The 15,871-nt window shown below is 25.2% G+C and overlaps 3 protein-coding genes and 1 long non-coding RNA gene across 8 annotated transcripts in view; 2 read left to right on the forward strand and 2 right to left on the reverse strand.

Annotated features, from left to right (window-relative positions):
* Positions 1-287, forward strand: part of LOC112597109 (protein eyes shut) — a 41,741-nt gene extending 41,454 nt beyond the window's left edge. For both annotated transcript variants that reach the window (XM_025343028.1, XM_025343029.1), the window contains one exon: positions 43-287. In XM_025343028.1, the coding sequence (XP_025198813.1) occupies positions 43-200 (158 nt within the window). In that variant the 3' untranslated portion in view covers positions 201-287. The remainder of the gene's footprint in view (positions 1-42) is intronic.
* LOC112597110 (aspartate--tRNA ligase, mitochondrial) lies at positions 272-6,515 on the reverse strand. Of its 4 annotated transcripts, none has more exons than XM_025343032.1 (14): positions 6,161-6,515; positions 5,742-5,958; positions 5,501-5,610; positions 4,975-5,116; positions 4,705-4,881; positions 4,534-4,631; positions 4,353-4,451; positions 3,723-3,893; positions 3,486-3,662; positions 2,709-2,888; positions 1,214-1,504; positions 816-995; positions 546-732; positions 272-465 (listed from the first exon to the last, which is right to left on the reverse strand). In XM_025343032.1, exons 3-14 carry the CDS (start codon positions 5,591-5,593, stop codon positions 296-298), a joined length of 1,965 nt encoding a protein of 654 aa, XP_025198817.1. In that variant the 5' UTR covers positions 5,594-5,610; positions 5,742-5,958; positions 6,161-6,515; the 3' UTR covers positions 272-295. The 4 variants fall into 4 exon arrangements, with proteins under 4 accessions (XP_025198817.1, XP_025198818.1, XP_025198815.1 ...); XM_025343030.1 differs by having other exon boundaries at positions 296-465; positions 6,347-6,515; XM_025343031.1 differs by having other exon boundaries at positions 296-465; positions 5,501-5,645.
* Positions 6,516-8,252: 1,737 nt separating this feature from the next.
* On the reverse strand, positions 8,253-13,087 carry LOC112597150. Its single transcript, XM_025343090.1, has 3 exons — positions 12,891-13,087; positions 12,745-12,785; positions 8,253-9,290 (listed from the first exon to the last, which is right to left on the reverse strand). Exon 3 carries the CDS (start codon positions 9,244-9,246, stop codon positions 8,314-8,316), a length of 933 nt encoding a protein of 310 aa, XP_025198875.1. The 5' UTR covers positions 9,247-9,290; positions 12,745-12,785; positions 12,891-13,087; the 3' UTR covers positions 8,253-8,313.
* A 201-nt stretch (positions 13,088-13,288) lies between these two features.
* Positions 13,289-14,020, forward strand: LOC112597157. Its single transcript, XR_003114822.1, has 3 exons — positions 13,289-13,617; positions 13,708-13,781; positions 13,957-14,020. It is a non-coding gene; the product is annotated as an uncharacterized LOC112597157 (long non-coding RNA).
* The last annotated feature ends 1,851 nt before the right edge of the window (positions 14,021-15,871 follow it).

Below are 15,871 nucleotides of genomic sequence, written 5' to 3' on the forward strand. Positions count from 1 at the left end.
TACAAATAAATATTGTGTTTACTCATAAAAATATTTTTACAGGGGGAGTTCCAGAAGACAAATTTTTCTTGAATAATAAACAAGAGTTATTTAAAAACAATTTTCGAGGATGCATCGAACAACTGACTGTTCAAGAAAACATTATAACTGATTTCAAACATTATGAGAGCGTAAATGTAGATGTATGTGATACGTGGTGAAATAGTATCAGTTTTATAAATGTGAGCAAAATAATCAATTTTAATGAGTTCAATTTCAATCAGTCAATAAATATACTTATGATTAATATTAATATTTATGTTTTTTCTATATTATCAAATTTTAAATGATATCTTTTCATATCTTCTGTAGTGATTTCTGCTGGGGCTCCAGTCAAAAGATCTTTTCCTTCAAAAGTTTTAGGAAAAGCAATAACATCACGAATGCTATTTGTGTTACACAAAATTGATAGTAATCTATCAATACCTAAAAAAAAATCAAAATATTTTTATAAGATAAAATAGGTCAATACCTACTAATTATAGATTATTTATAATGGTTTTCACCTAAAGCTATTCCTCCATGTGGAGGACAACCAGACTTCAATGCTTCAACTAAATGAGAAATAGTTTCTACTGGTATATTTAAAATTGATTCGATGACTTTGGTTTGTAGATTGGCATCATGTATACGAATTGAACCTCCTCCTACTTCACTTCCATTCAATACCAAATCATAATGAAACCCTTTGACCTATAATAACAATTAAAAACAAAATTGTTAAAGAAATATTTGTTTAAACATTTAAAAAAAAAATTATAAATTAATTAATTAACCTCTAATAAGTTATCAGTAGTAATTTCTGTTTGTGGTTGAGTGAATGGATGATGAACAGATTGAATATGGTTAGAATCTATTTCGAATAACGGAAAATCAACTATCCAAACAAAACGCCAACGATCATCAGATGAACTATCCATTTTAAAATGTTCATTTATTTTACCCAATGCTGATAGCTATAATTTTAAAATTAAATATAAAAACCAAACAGTATAATACTAATTACCACAAACTAAGATAAAATGGACTGAAAATAAGGGTCATATTTGCTATTTTTATTGTTAGTATAAGATTCTCTCTAGCCTTAAGCTTAAGATACCATTCTTTATCACTTCCCACTTGTTTGTTTCCCAAACCAGTCTATCTTAGTTTATGATCATAAGTCATAACTTACAGCTTTATATTTTGAGCCACAAGCAATAGCTACTAAATCATGTTCCGATATATTATCATCATCTAGCACAGCTACTGCGTCAATCCCATTGAATATTTTTAAAAGATTTTCTTTAAATGTTTTTATTGATTTTATATTTAAGAGACTGAATTTAACATCTGGGTAATTGGTAGATATTAATGTTTTCAAATAATTTTCTTGTTTCTTGGTCAATTTATTTTCAGAATTTTTTAAAACAAGTGCAAAAACTTCATTTGATGCGTTTGACATGTACTTTGTCCAATTTGAAATCTATAAATAATAGTTTAACAAATTAAATTTAATAATTATATTTTATATATGATAGTCACAATTATAGAACTTGTTTATCTTACAGGAAGAAATGTTTAAAATATATGTACTGAAAAAAAACTTTAAAGGCATTTTATTATATTTAGCTATTATACATTTTTAAGTTAAGTTTAAAATAAAATAAGATATTTAATGCTTGTATCTCCTTTTAGTAATAATAATAATACTAAAATCAATATATTAAAATTGTAATTTTCATAGCATTAGAATTACATATTTAAATTTTTTTTTTTTAACCATTGATTAAGTGTCTACTAACGATGAAATGCAATATTTATTGTTTTGTTTAGATAACAATAAAAAGTTAAACTTAACATTATAAAATGTACAATGAGATTTATGCAAACAGATAAGTGTATATCTTATTATTATCAACACAATTATTTTGATCTCTTTATTAGGCATTTTATTTTATTTTTTTAGTTATTGGGGTCAAAATATTTACAGGCACCAATAAACTCAATATAGATAGTATTACAGTATAAATATACCTATAATAGTACATAAACATTACGGTTTTAAATGTAAACCATAAGAAATACATTTTTTTAGTTTCTATTTTTATTTTTGATGAGGAATAATAAATATACATTATTGTGATTTCTTATTATTTTAAATCTTGATCTAATGATAGCACTATTAGTTCATGTTTTGTGGACTATGATTGTAAATAGTAAAAACTTAAAACATTTAAATATGTTTATCTATTAGTAACAAATATTGTATCTTTATATCTCCTGGTGTTTATGTTTTAAAATCATTGTTATTAGATAATAATTTTAGTTAGTTGGTTTAGTACGGTTATTGATGCATTATAGTGTAGTATTGTAGATTATAATCAAATAATTAAAATTCATGTAAAATAATATTATATTATATTTTAAATTGAAAAATTTGTGGTTAAATTATAATTGATAATTTATTTATGTTTTGATTTTTATTTATACCTTTAAAATCATGATAATATTTTTATTTTAATAATTCATATAAAATCATTTAACTTATTATTTGTACTGTATTTTCATACTATACTTTAATAATAATTAATGGTGTATGGCATATTGAAAAATAGCTAAATATTATTAAAGAAAACAACGAAATAAAAAGTATAGCACAAAAAAAATTAATTTTATTAAAACATTACTTTTGTGCTACATCCGATATCTGGTTTATCACTACCATATGTTAGCATTGCTTCCTCATACGACATTCGAAGAAATGGAGTATTTATTTTTCCCAATTCTGATGGCCAAATAAACGATAATAACTCTTCAATGAGTAACATCACTCCATTTTGGTCAGTGAATGACATTTCAATGTCCAGCTAAAAAAATAAGTTAAAAGATTACAAGTTAATAACTTATAACTAGAATAGAGGATAATAACCCGGAAAAGAACAAATTATGCTAGATACATGCATTTACATCCCTTAAATATGCAATAATGAATTGCTTAGTTATTAAATATTACTAAAAAAAATAAAATAATGGCATCTAAAAGTATAACAATTAAGATACGGATAATGCTTAAGATGGCAAGTGTATACATTCCATTGACCTATAGCCATTGTTTAAAGTAAGAAGGATTTCAAATAATCAATTGGTACAAGAATTGTTTCTCTTTTGATTATTTAAAGTGCAGTATGCAAATTAACTCTTAAAAAAGAAATATGCTTCAAAAACAAAAAATTGGTTACATAGATATTAGATATATTAGATATACTAAATTTGTTTCAACAAATAAATAAATATTGAAACATAAAATTACAAATTTAGTCAAGGATTTGACCCAATAGTGTTCTTCTATAGCTTTTTTGTTTTTTATACTAAAAAACATTTAAATAAACACTAGAAGTTCTGTCTTATAAATAATAATAACACATATAACATAATATGATTATTAATTTATTATTTTATATTACTTGGGTAAATTCTGGTTGTCTGTCAGATTTGGCACCTTCATCTCTGTAACATTTTGCTACTTGAAAATATCTATCTATAGAACCAACCATCAACATTTGTTTTAATTGCTGAGGGCTTTGAACTAATGAATAACATTTTCCTTTTTCATGAGTGGGTACAATAAATTCTTGTGCACCCTATAAATAACAATAGGTTTATTAAAATAAATATAAATTAATTATATGAATAATAATTACACCATGAGTCTTTTTGAACAATGTAGGAGTTTCTACTTCAACAAACTCTCGATGATCAATCAGAAACTGTCTCATTTTCATCAATAACTTTGATCTTAAACGCAAATTATATTGCATTTCAGGATATCGCAAATCCACATAACGATATTTTAATCTTAACGATTCATTAGCCTGTAATCAACATTATATTTAAAAAAAAACTAATTATTTTAAAAAGCCAATATACCAGCATGATATTATCTTTTTTACATTCTCTAATACTAGTGGACAACAATGAAAATTTAAGTTTTTTAAATTTTTATAGTTAGATTTATATTAGAATGCTTTGACCTATTATCAAACTTTAAAGCAAGATGTGACTGTGCTATATAAATTAATTTTTACACAGTTAAAGTTTATAATAAATTATAAGAATTTTGAAATTTTAATATTTTATGTACTCATAAATAATAACTAGCTTAAAAATTAAAATATTAGAAAAATCTAACAAAAGATTATTATCTTATGTTCTTGTCTTTAAGTTTGATGACTGACAAATTCATTCACATATTTAATACAAAATTAAAACTTTTAAACACAAGTGTTGCAAACATTATGTATTAAGTAGAGCAAAAAACTAGCAATACATACCTTATTAAATTTTCGTAATTGAAATGGCAATTTGGTATCAACAGCATTAAGTAGCTGTAATTTATCAACAATTACTTCTATCATTCCTGTTGCTTGATTCTATAACATACATAAATAAACAAATGACATATAAAATACAATTTATACACAAATGAATACCTTGTTAAAAAAAATAACTCACTTTATTTATTTCATTTATGGGTCTTAATTTTACACTACCATAACACATCAAAACTGATTCTAGAGGTATTTTGTCAACAAGATCATATAATTCAGCACCTGATTTAAAAAATGGTAATTAATCAATTGGTTAAGTTACAGAAATAATTAGGAAAACAAAAAATAATAGTACTTGCGTTTTCAGGAATAATCAGTTGCGTTGAGCCATAGCCATCTCTTAAAATTATAAAACGATTCAATCGTATATACTCAACCCAACCACAAAGGATAACTGATTTTCCACAATCTTCAGTTCTTAGTTGATTACATGTGTGAGTACGAGAGGTATATAAATTAACATTCGAAAAATCTAAGGAAAAATGTTGATAGCAAAAATAAATTTATGCTTTTTGTCATGAAAAACAATTAATTGAAAAATATAAAATAGTAGTATACTACTTACTGTGCAATCCAAACTCATATTTATGTTCTTTCACTATTTCTTTATTGTCTACAGTTTTTGCAACTGTAAATTTGTATCGTTTTGTGAGTATATTTTTCTTTGTGTTTGCTGACAATATGCCCAAGTTCCTTAAGATTAATTTCTATAAAGTGAACAAGTTAAATAAACATGTAATTAATACATTAACTATACCCTATTTGTGTTAAAAAAATATAGGAAAGGAAGAGAGCAACAAATGGATGTAATTAAACCGTCATAAGCTGAAAACTGGTCACTTTTGAGTACATTTATTATCCTGTATAAAGTATAATATATATATTCTGTTCAAGTTAGGAAACACAGCTAGTAGCAACCAGTTTTTTGTTTTTGGTGGACGGTAGTGAGGTAACATCAGTTTATCATCCCCACCTAGTCAACCATTTAAGCCTGCCGCATACTTCAGCCACGTTCCTGTGCACTAGTTAGCCACCAACTGTGTTTTTTAACTTGAATTTAGTATAAAGTACTTAATGAAATTAAAACTTACCTGATAAATATTTTTCTGTGGTAAAATATTTGTTTTACCACTAATTAAGTATTTTGTGTGATACATATTTCTTATATGATTTATGTGATTCATTTACTCAATGCTCATTTCTTAAAAATACATATATCTTTGTTGTTTAAAATGTCTTACGGACAAAAATGTTTTAAATAGTTAAAATGTCTATCCAACCAAGAAAAAAATAAATAAACAACATAAATACAAAGCTTTATTTAATACATACCATTACAGTACACTTTTAGTGACTTCTATCAACAATAATTATTTACTATGATACAATACCGGTAGTTAATTAAAGAAAATCATTTACAACTGCTATACATTTGAGTAAGGCGATAATTGTGATTGGTTATTAATAATTTACAATTATATTGAAATCATTATTTATTATCACACTGATCTGTTACATAAATTACATTGACAAAACCAGAAATTTATGTCTGTAAAATAAACCAAGTCAAAAAAATAAAAATTATTCTACTTTGCAAATATACTTCAGAGATATACGAACTATAATTAACGATAAGTTAATAGTTTTAATTTAATAAAACGGAATTTAATTGATGATTGTGCTATAAACTATAATTAAGTTGACTTTTGAAGAGAATGACAGATATACTTATTTTAAAACATCAATCATACTGCGTTCGAAAGATTATTTGTAGGCTTATCATTTTTGATAGTGAATTGTTTTCAATAACATAAAGCGAGTTATCTAACTTCACGGAGGTAACGAAAGTAAATGGTTAGCTGACTGTGTACTGATACGGCGTATGAAGTTTGTTTATCGACAAAAAGATCCGAAAGAGATTTATACAAATATACTACCAGAAACACTTGACCGTTTAAAAAGTCGGTTAGAGATGGGAGCAAACATTTCGGTAAACATCATAAATTACTTAAAATATCTTAAAATTTAAATCGTGATAAACATCGAATAGTTTCGCCATCAAATTATCAAATTGTTTGCTGTCGGCGGTTAAAAACTTCCGTAGAAACTAGCTTATTATTTCAAATTATGATTTATTATCTACGTAGATAACATGGAGGCAATAATTATTCAATGATGATATTATTATGACATTAATATTGAATATTGTAGTTCAATGTTACATTTATTGTTTGTTACTTCATATTTTTATAAGTATTTAGTTCAGTAAAATTTGAATGTGATTATGTGAAAGCTAATTTACAAATGATAAAATTTAAGAATCCTTACACAAAAATGTTTATTTAATTTAATTTCTACTAAAATGAATGTTTCATCCGCCTTCTTTCTATGACAAATGCTAGTTTTTTCGTTTTTGATATATTAAGTAAAATCACCGATACGGTAATCATAATAATTTTGTACGAACTTACTACTTACTGAATCGACAAAATGTCACGTAACTGATGTGTTTTGCATAATCAATGGTGTACTCGTATTCAAAATAATATACCAATATACCATAGTATATAAAAATTATAAAAATTACCTAAGCCATTGTTATACATTTATACCAATAACTACAGTAGGCATTGAATAGTCATTTTCAGTTAACAAGAATAAGTCTTAACTATCAATTTAATTTTAAAAATTGTATCAAATTAATAAATGATGAGGAATCTGATTTCCCCCCTTTTTTTTTGCTACTCACGCTGTTTGTTAATTAAATATGTACATAAATATTTGTCAATCATTATTATACTATTAAAAAATTATTCTACTATTATACAATATAATAAAAATATATATTATACACTTTATATTAAGTAAATTTGTTGCATTGAACATCTGAATATTTTCAACAATTAAACAATAATAATTGTCTGAATGAATATTTTTACAACATTAAAACATTGAATCTGTACCTCTCCTTGAAAAATATTGTTCTGCTATGTTGAAATACATTTATCTTAAAACCAGCCCATAGTATAAGAAAAATAGAAAACCCTGGACCATAAACTATAATTCTATAAGTTAAAGTTGAGATCTATGTTTACAAATATATTTGTATTTTATTATTAAATCTACATAGCTTAGTGGTGATAAACATAATGGCAACATTTTTTTTAAATTTTTTAATTCAAATTCAAATTAAAAGGATATTTGTTTTTCATATTAATAAGATTATTAGAATTTTAAGTATATGTATTTAATATTTAAATACATTTTTTATTCTAAACAAATTATGACAATAATATATTTTTTAAGTTTTACATTTTATTAAATATTTAAAATATAAAAAAACTTACATTTAAAATTGATAAAAATTAAATTACAAATAATATATAGTTATAAAAAAAAGCATATTTTTATTAAAATAACTTAAAGTATTTTGTTAAAAAAAAAACATAATAATAAGTTTTAAGTAGGTAAATATTTTAATTCTTAGTCTATATAATTAAAAATAAAACTACTCTATACTAATTTGATTAAAATTAAAATATGTTTTTAGAATCAATTAATATACTGTTTAAACATAAAAGTGATATACCAGATGGATCACACATAAAACTGTATATGCCAGCAGTTGAGGAAAACAATATTATTTTCTAGCAATTTTCAAAGAAATTATATCCAAACATTAAGTGAGAAAATAAGAGAAATCTAACTTTGGAATACATTTAAAGTAGTAATATATAATGTACTATAATGATGTAATTTATTATTTTAAGTATAATTTTAAGGAATATAATTGAAAATTAAAACTAAACTAAATATACAATATATATTATCCTTATTGGGAATTTAATTAATCCACTATAATTTCATTATATAATATTAAATTTAATATAAATTATTACTAATTTTAGTGCAACATAAAGTATGGTTGTTGCTTATTCACAACAAAAGTGTTGAATTTTTCTAATATTAAACGTATATCCTCACATTCTCTATACAATGATTCAGTTTTTTTTTCCTTTTTTGGACAATTATTGCTTCGTTTTTTCAAGCTTAAAATCTTTTTATCCAATTTTTCTAACTGAGCTATAGTCTTTTCGAGACAATCATCTTTTTGGCATTTACTTAGATAATCATCAATTATTCTTGGATTCACTCCCCTTAAATGACTGAATGTATCATCCCATTCAATTAATTTTGTAATGAACTCATGGGTGATTTTTTTAGATATAATTCGACTTGAAAGCTGGGTTGCTACTGGTACAACATGTTGTATATTAGAATCAATATACAGATGCGATATCAGTGTTTCTTTTGTAATTAGTTGATGCTCTCCATTAGAATCTTCCAATAAATATTCCATTCCATGTGTACCTGTACAGCAGTGCGAAGCACAAGTATTCAGCTTTAATTTCAACATTTTTTTTGCCATTTCCATTTCTTCATTAATTCCAAACTTGTTTTTTACTCGTGGTGTATCCCCATTACTATAGCCATTAATTTCAAAGTCTTTTATTACATTTTGCAACCACAATAAATCTTCTCTACTTGACTGAAGTATAAATAGTCTAACCATAAACCAAAATGTAGGTGTAGGTTCATTTGGTTTTGGTGTAGGTTCATTTGGTTTTGGTGTAGGTTCATTTGGTTTTGGCGTAGGTTCATTTGGTTTTGGCGTAGGTTCATTTGGTTTTGGCGTAGGTTTATTTTTAGGAAGTTCAATTTCGTCTTTGGTGTTACCACAATCATCATTGGACAATGGTTGATTTAATTCTTTAACTTTTCTAGCCGATTTTCCCTTACCATTAGCTTTTCTGCGAGTTTGTTTATTAGAAGGCATTGTTTTTATTATATCTCTGCGTTATTGATTAATAGCAGCCAAGCCTGTTAAATAATGCATGGATTTATTCATTGTAATTAAAAATTGTCTTGATCATTAAATTAATAAATAACAAAATACGTTTATCCTACTATTCAAATTCATAATAACAATGAATATAATGTTTTTTGAAATTAATGATTTATGGGTAATATAATATAATAATTTTTGTAGTTAAATATGATATGTTACATGAATAGTTAATCAGTTTATTTAATAAACTGACCATTTTAAATTCATCGTGATTTATGTTAGAATTGTAGATATCGCCTAATCAAATAATACATTATATGATTTGATGGATTGAAAATTTGGTACTTCACTTGCTAAGTTTAGTTCACAGAGCTTAAACATATTAAATAATAAAATAGATTTTTGAATGAAAGTAAGAATTAAAATATGTATAGGTCAGCAATTATTTTACTCATGAAAGGTGAATTTTGTATTTAATCTTTATCTTAAAAAAAAAAAAATTAATATTTTGAGTTAAGATTAAATTATAAATTTTAAATCAATGGTTTTGTTATATATGTATAAACAATATTAATTTAATAGTTTACATTATACGTAGATGTATGGTTTGGGATATTTTGCAAAACTATATTTTATAAAATAACATTAGTTAGATTAGGTATTCATTTTTTATATGTCAACATAATCATAAAAATTTTATTCCATTATTCCACAAAAATACGCTTAATGTAATTAGGATTTTATCGAAGAACTGAAAATAATAAAAATCTAACAATTGAAGCAAAAAAACAAAAAATAAAGTTGAATAATATGATGTTTGATAAAAAACTAAATATCAAAAATATATAGTAAATGATTCACTATGGAAAATCTAATATTCAATTTTCTAAAATAGATACAAAATATGTGGTCTATTATTTAAATATAAAAATAATTTTAGTTCTAAAACTTAAGACTCAAATTTGTTATACTTATGGACTTTTATATGAGCCACTATGTAAAAATATATTTCTAGTTCTCTTCATTTTTTTTTTCATATTGAAATATTAATTGATAAAATATATTTATAGTAATATTCACTCCACTATGGGTTAATTTCTTTAATGAACACAATAGCCATCCTTTATGAATGAATCATAAATTGAATATAAAAATAAAATTATTAATTTTACTATAGTGTTTTTACTTTTATAAAATAAACATAAATATTGTGTATAATTTTTGTAAATACTATATAATATTCAATTTATAAATATAAAGCAAAATTAATAATTTATATGGTAGTAATTTTTCTGACGATGGTTCAAATCTCTCTCTCTCTCTCTCTCACACACACACACAGACAAACAATAATAATTTTTATAAATAGGTATTTAATATTTTCTAATTTTACATAAAACAGATCATTCTATTAAGCTTTATTTTTATTTTTTTTTAATTGTATTTTAATAACTAACGCTAACAATAACATGTACAATGAGATAAATTTGAGAATAGCGGCAACAAATCAAAGCTATTTTGCCATGAATTAGGATGTTCAAATCAAGACTAGTATCAAAAGAATCAAAGATAAAACTCTATACTCCTTACCTCCGTCCAGTCATCATGTATAGATGTGAAATATGATCTAACTACAAAGGGTGACAAAGGAAAATTGTTGAAGTTCAAGAAAAAGATTCTGAGAAAATCTATGGACTTTAACGAAACCCAACTAATGGTGAGTGAGCGGAGGAAAAACACAGACATTAAAGCCTTTTCAATAGACCAAACTTTAAAAGTTTCCTACTATCCAAAAGATTATAATTGGCTGAGCATGTATGGCAAGCAAAACAGTATTTTATCAATTCATTTTTATCAGTAATCTATCTGGAAAGAGACACGAGGAAAACAACACTAGCAATGGATGGACTGTGTAAAGAATGATCTAAAAAGAACAGATCAAATAGTAGTAAAAAAGGATGACAATGACATGGATCATTGGAGAGTCTTAGTAGAAGTTGCAAAATGCCTTTACAGTGTGCAAAACAAAAAAAAAAAAATTTTAAGGTATTTTAAGTGAGCTGTAACAGATGCTATAGCCTGGTGCATTTATTTTTATTGTTAAAGTAATATTATATATTAATATTTATATAATCACTATAACAAATATTAATAAACATTGCTTTAAAATAATAAATAAATTGTTGTATTAATGTGAGGTTTGATTATTTATTTTTAACAAATTTATATTTTGTCAGAGATGAAGAGTTTTATAATTCAGAGGTAGGAAGTTGGTAAGTTATTATTTGAAATAAAGTCGTGGAAGCCAGAATCAAACAAATATTATCATATTATTTTCATAATATATGTTCTAATTATAGTTTTCAAACTTATTGTTGTGTGCTATTATCTCAAGGATGAAAATTTAATGTTGCATTACAACTATTAAAAAGCATGCACTAATGCACTAAAAATTGCAAAATATGCATAAGAATATGCTTTGAAAATCCTAAATATATAATTTAAAATTAAAAAAACATAATAATCGTTTTAGATTCTGAGCAATGAATGTATTGATATCAGGTACAGCGTATATTTCTGTGTGAAGACACACAAGAGAATTTAGAAAAATTACCTAATTCAACAACTTTTGAGGAAGATTTCTGAAAACAAATTGGATCTAGTTTATACTAAGTCCATTAAAATGGTTAAAAAATTAACATTTTTCAGTACTTTTTAAAATAATTGGAAAAAACAAAAAAAATAATTATTATTGTTAAATTAATTATTTGACAAATTTTTAAAATTGTGTTTGAAAATATAAACAAAATATATAAACAAATAAATATGCAAACCAGTTGCGAGTTAAATAGTTATTAAATTGGCAAATGCAGATGATACTTTCATCTAACTTAATTTAGATATAGCAAAAACGTTTAGTAAAAAATAAGTATGTTTCATTTCACGGATAATTTTAATATTTCTAATTATTTAACTATTACAGATAAAGACACTTAAACATGAATACAACGATGCAATTTGAGCTCACCTTATGAGGGGGTGATTAAAACTTATGATACAAGTGAACGTTGTTCCATTATGCACATTTTAATGAATCTATTAAGTCGTTTTCAACAATAATAAAAAACAATATTAGTAAATGTATAATATACGTATACGCATACGCATAAATATAATAATATTCTTTAAAAGATACAATTAAAGTACACACAAAAATTAAGACTCATTAAATTTGCCACTACACCGTTATTGATTTTTATGTAATAATATTAATAATAATAATGAGATTTTATGAACACACAAATGGAATTTGTTTCACAGGAACGGTGTGTATCGATATTTTCAAAAAATATCAAAGTTTTTTTCTTTTGAATGAGAATTCTACAACCAATGTAACGCGCGGTACAAGCACACCAACAAAAGTTTGGTAAATAACAACATTATTACAACGTTATTTAGTTTTAACCTTACAAGTTACATACTTACTCGAAAACCGGACGATTGAAAAATCGGCAAACCTGGTCTTTCTGTTGTATCGACGTCAGGGAGAGCAATTGGAGCGTAAGTTCAAACAAAGAGTAAAAAGAAAACCAGCATTAAATAAATGAAAAAGATTAAAAAAATAAAATTACTTGGTTAACGGGTATGGCACAACTATGGCGGACGGCAAACAATAGTATGACATTATAACTCGGTGACCGCGCAAGATGAGTCGATCTACAAACACATGTTGCCATTTCGAGTTGCGCAGATTACAGCATCTCATACTATTTTCTCCAAGGAGAATAAATTTAAAAAATATATTATTATGTTTTTTAACGGTTGTCATTTGTTGCACGACGAAGCGCGGCGATAGCGTCAAGATAACATGACAAATAGATAACGAGCACACCAGCTCTGTCCAATGAGAGAACGCGTAGCGGCGTGCCCGCCATAATCGGTACGGCTTGGCGCATCCTCTAGCTTACTCAGCCCGCAGCGCTAACGCCTACGCCCTACACCGCCCTACGATCGACAGGGAGCTCCTATATCCTGTGGAAGTGCGGCACGGCTCGATGACGTCATGTTGTTGATCACGGAGCGTTGACGTTGGATCCATCGGCCGTCTACGGTACGTTCTGAGAGGGAGGAACGACACCTCAAGCAATTGCTCGGTCGTCAGTCTGCATGCATGTGCAGCGTTGTCGCTTTCTCTCGGTGGACAAAGTAAACAGTACGTAGTGTTAAGCGCCCACCATCCGCCCCCTATAGGCCACATATCTGAATTATTTGTATTCGACTTGCCTCCATTGTTTAAGTCTTGTTGGTCGACCGAATGACGCTATCACACAGTACCTACACGACTCGCATTACATTTTTGTATGTTTAAAGGATATTTCCTTACTTATTGTATTTAATGTTTATTCATTTTGTAGATCAGTTTAATTAGATTACTTTAATGTCCTTTAGGTAAATCAGCTGTACTGACAATAAACACTGGTAAATTATTTTAAGAAACTAATCTATGCAAGCCAAATAAAGAGGTATTACGTTAACATAAGATATATGTAATATTGTTTAAAGTAATTAATATAGCAATTTATTTAAAATAATGTTTAACTGATTTGATTCTTGTAATGGTATCTATAAGAATTTAACAGTCATATTATTTTTTTTGTTGTTTTTTTTAATTTCAAGATTTGATTAAATTGTATATAGGTGCAGTAATTTCACCAAACACTAATGGGCTTAAAAAGCAAATGACAATCACATCATCTACTTTATTTTCAAATGATTTGAAATGAAATATAAAAGATTAATGAAATAAATAATGTTAAAATGGAAATAATTAATTTGGAAAAAAATATATTTATCTCAAAATTTTTTTTAATAACTGATGTAAAAAATACAAGAAGCAGTTTAAATGAGTTTACAAATAAATAAACTCACTTAGCAAGTAAATATTATGTAACTAATTACAAAAAATTTATATTTAATCCTAAAATTTTAAAACACTACAGGTTTAGATGTTATCAGATATTCCTTGTTACTTTTGATGAAGATATTTATAACAGCTCATTTTAAGCTTTAGTGATAAAAATTTAACCAAGTTTCAAAAACTATTGTTAAGATTAAATTTGCCATTTGTTGATCTATATTATTGATATAATATAACTTCTTCAATTGGTTCAATAATTTTCTGTAATGTCATAGATAAAGAGACTAATCTATGTAACCCCAAAAAAAAGGTATTATGTTCTTTCATACTTATTTTTTAATGAATTTAGTAATTCAGCTCAGGTGATTATTGTTTGTTTCAAAATTGGATTAAAAAAGCTGAACCGTAAACTTGATTTTCTTACAAAAATAAAAACACTTTTTTATAATAAATTGCTCTAAGTGTATTATTTATTTCCAAATGGAATGATAAGTTAAGTGACAAATATTATAGAACACTGTAATTTATTAAACACTTAATTACGAATATATGCAGTTTTAGCCAATAAACGATTTACTACAAATTAATTTTCTAGTTTTTATTTTGCTCCTCTAAAAATTACTTGAACAAAAAGTAAACTATAGTTACATCTATGTTTTATCAAAGATACAAAGAAAATTATATGTTTTAAGTTACATATTCAGCGAATTTTGAACTTATATTTAGGTAAGAAATTCTTAATGGATACCTGCAGACACCAGTATAATATGTTGAATTTTTTTAATTATATTTTCAAATTGAAAAAAAAATTGTTGAAATGCTGTGAATAGTAATTTATTATATATACAAATATATATGAGTTGTAGTAGTTTGAACTTAATTGTATTGTTAAATTATTATTTTCTAAATGTTTGTACTGGATGATTGAACATACTTACCTTTTTTCTTCAATAATGTTTTATGTATGATGAGTTTTTATGTTACTTATGGAGTGTTTTGTAGAAATATAAACTTCTATATTTTAAAATTAAAATTTTCTTTTGTACTACGAATTATTTAACAGCTAAATTATTTAAAAACTTAACATATTTTGAACAAAAAGTTGTTTAACTTTGTCTACAAAGGATAATATATCCATAATAATGGGTTTAAAAGATAATGGTGATTATAGTGACTTGAACTATTTGGTAGCAAACAATAATTTATTAACATTTAAAATTTGAAAAATGAACCAAGTATAATAAACACCGGATCCAATACTATGTGTAATTTATATTTTTTTTTATAATTATTTTAAGGCTCAGCCTTAATATTTTGATAACTGGATAACTATTAGTTCAAATTTTGGATTAGATATATTAAAGATATAAAAATGTGTGTTCACTAAATTATTGACAAGGTAATTTTTATTTGGAAAAACATAAGTTTGTATAACTATAGTATACCATCAAGTAATAAAAGAAATTTCAAGAATTTGAATAAATTCATTATCAAATGAAAAGTTGAGGATAAACGTGCTTGGTGAATTACCTCATATATATAATAGTGTGTTTTATTTACAGAATTTACATTTCCATTTTTAGGTTGTTAATATATGTTTGATTCCAAGGCAATTTTAACAGTACCATAAAATTTAGATTACCATTTCTAGTACACACATCACGAAAGTGTTATATTTTGTTTGCATGAATTTTA

The sequence above is a fragment of the Melanaphis sacchari genome, unplaced genomic scaffold (assembly GCF_002803265.2).
Source record: "Melanaphis sacchari strain LSU unplaced genomic scaffold, SCAv2.0 Contig37_pilon_pilon, whole genome shotgun sequence".
NCBI classification, from domain to species: Eukaryota; Metazoa; Arthropoda; class Insecta; order Hemiptera; family Aphididae; genus Melanaphis; species Melanaphis sacchari.

Excerpts from the sequence above, each read along its gene's own strand:
- LOC112597110 (XM_025343032.1), bottom strand. The coding sequence starts at position 5,593 with ATGAATCACATAAATCATATAAGAAATATGTATCACACAAAATACTTA. Across the intron at positions 3,894-4,352 it reads AATTACGAAAATTTAATAAG|GCTAATGAATCGTTAAGATT; the intron begins GTATGTATTGCT and ends TGTTGATTACAG. Across the intron at positions 1,505-2,708 it reads ATATCGGATGTAGCACAAAA|ATTTCAAATTGGACAAAGTA; the intron begins GTAATGTTTTAA and ends TATTATTTATAG.
- LOC112597150 (XM_025343090.1), bottom strand. The coding sequence starts at position 9,246 with ATGCCTTCTAATAAACAAACTCGCAGAAAAGCTAATGGTAAGGGAAAA.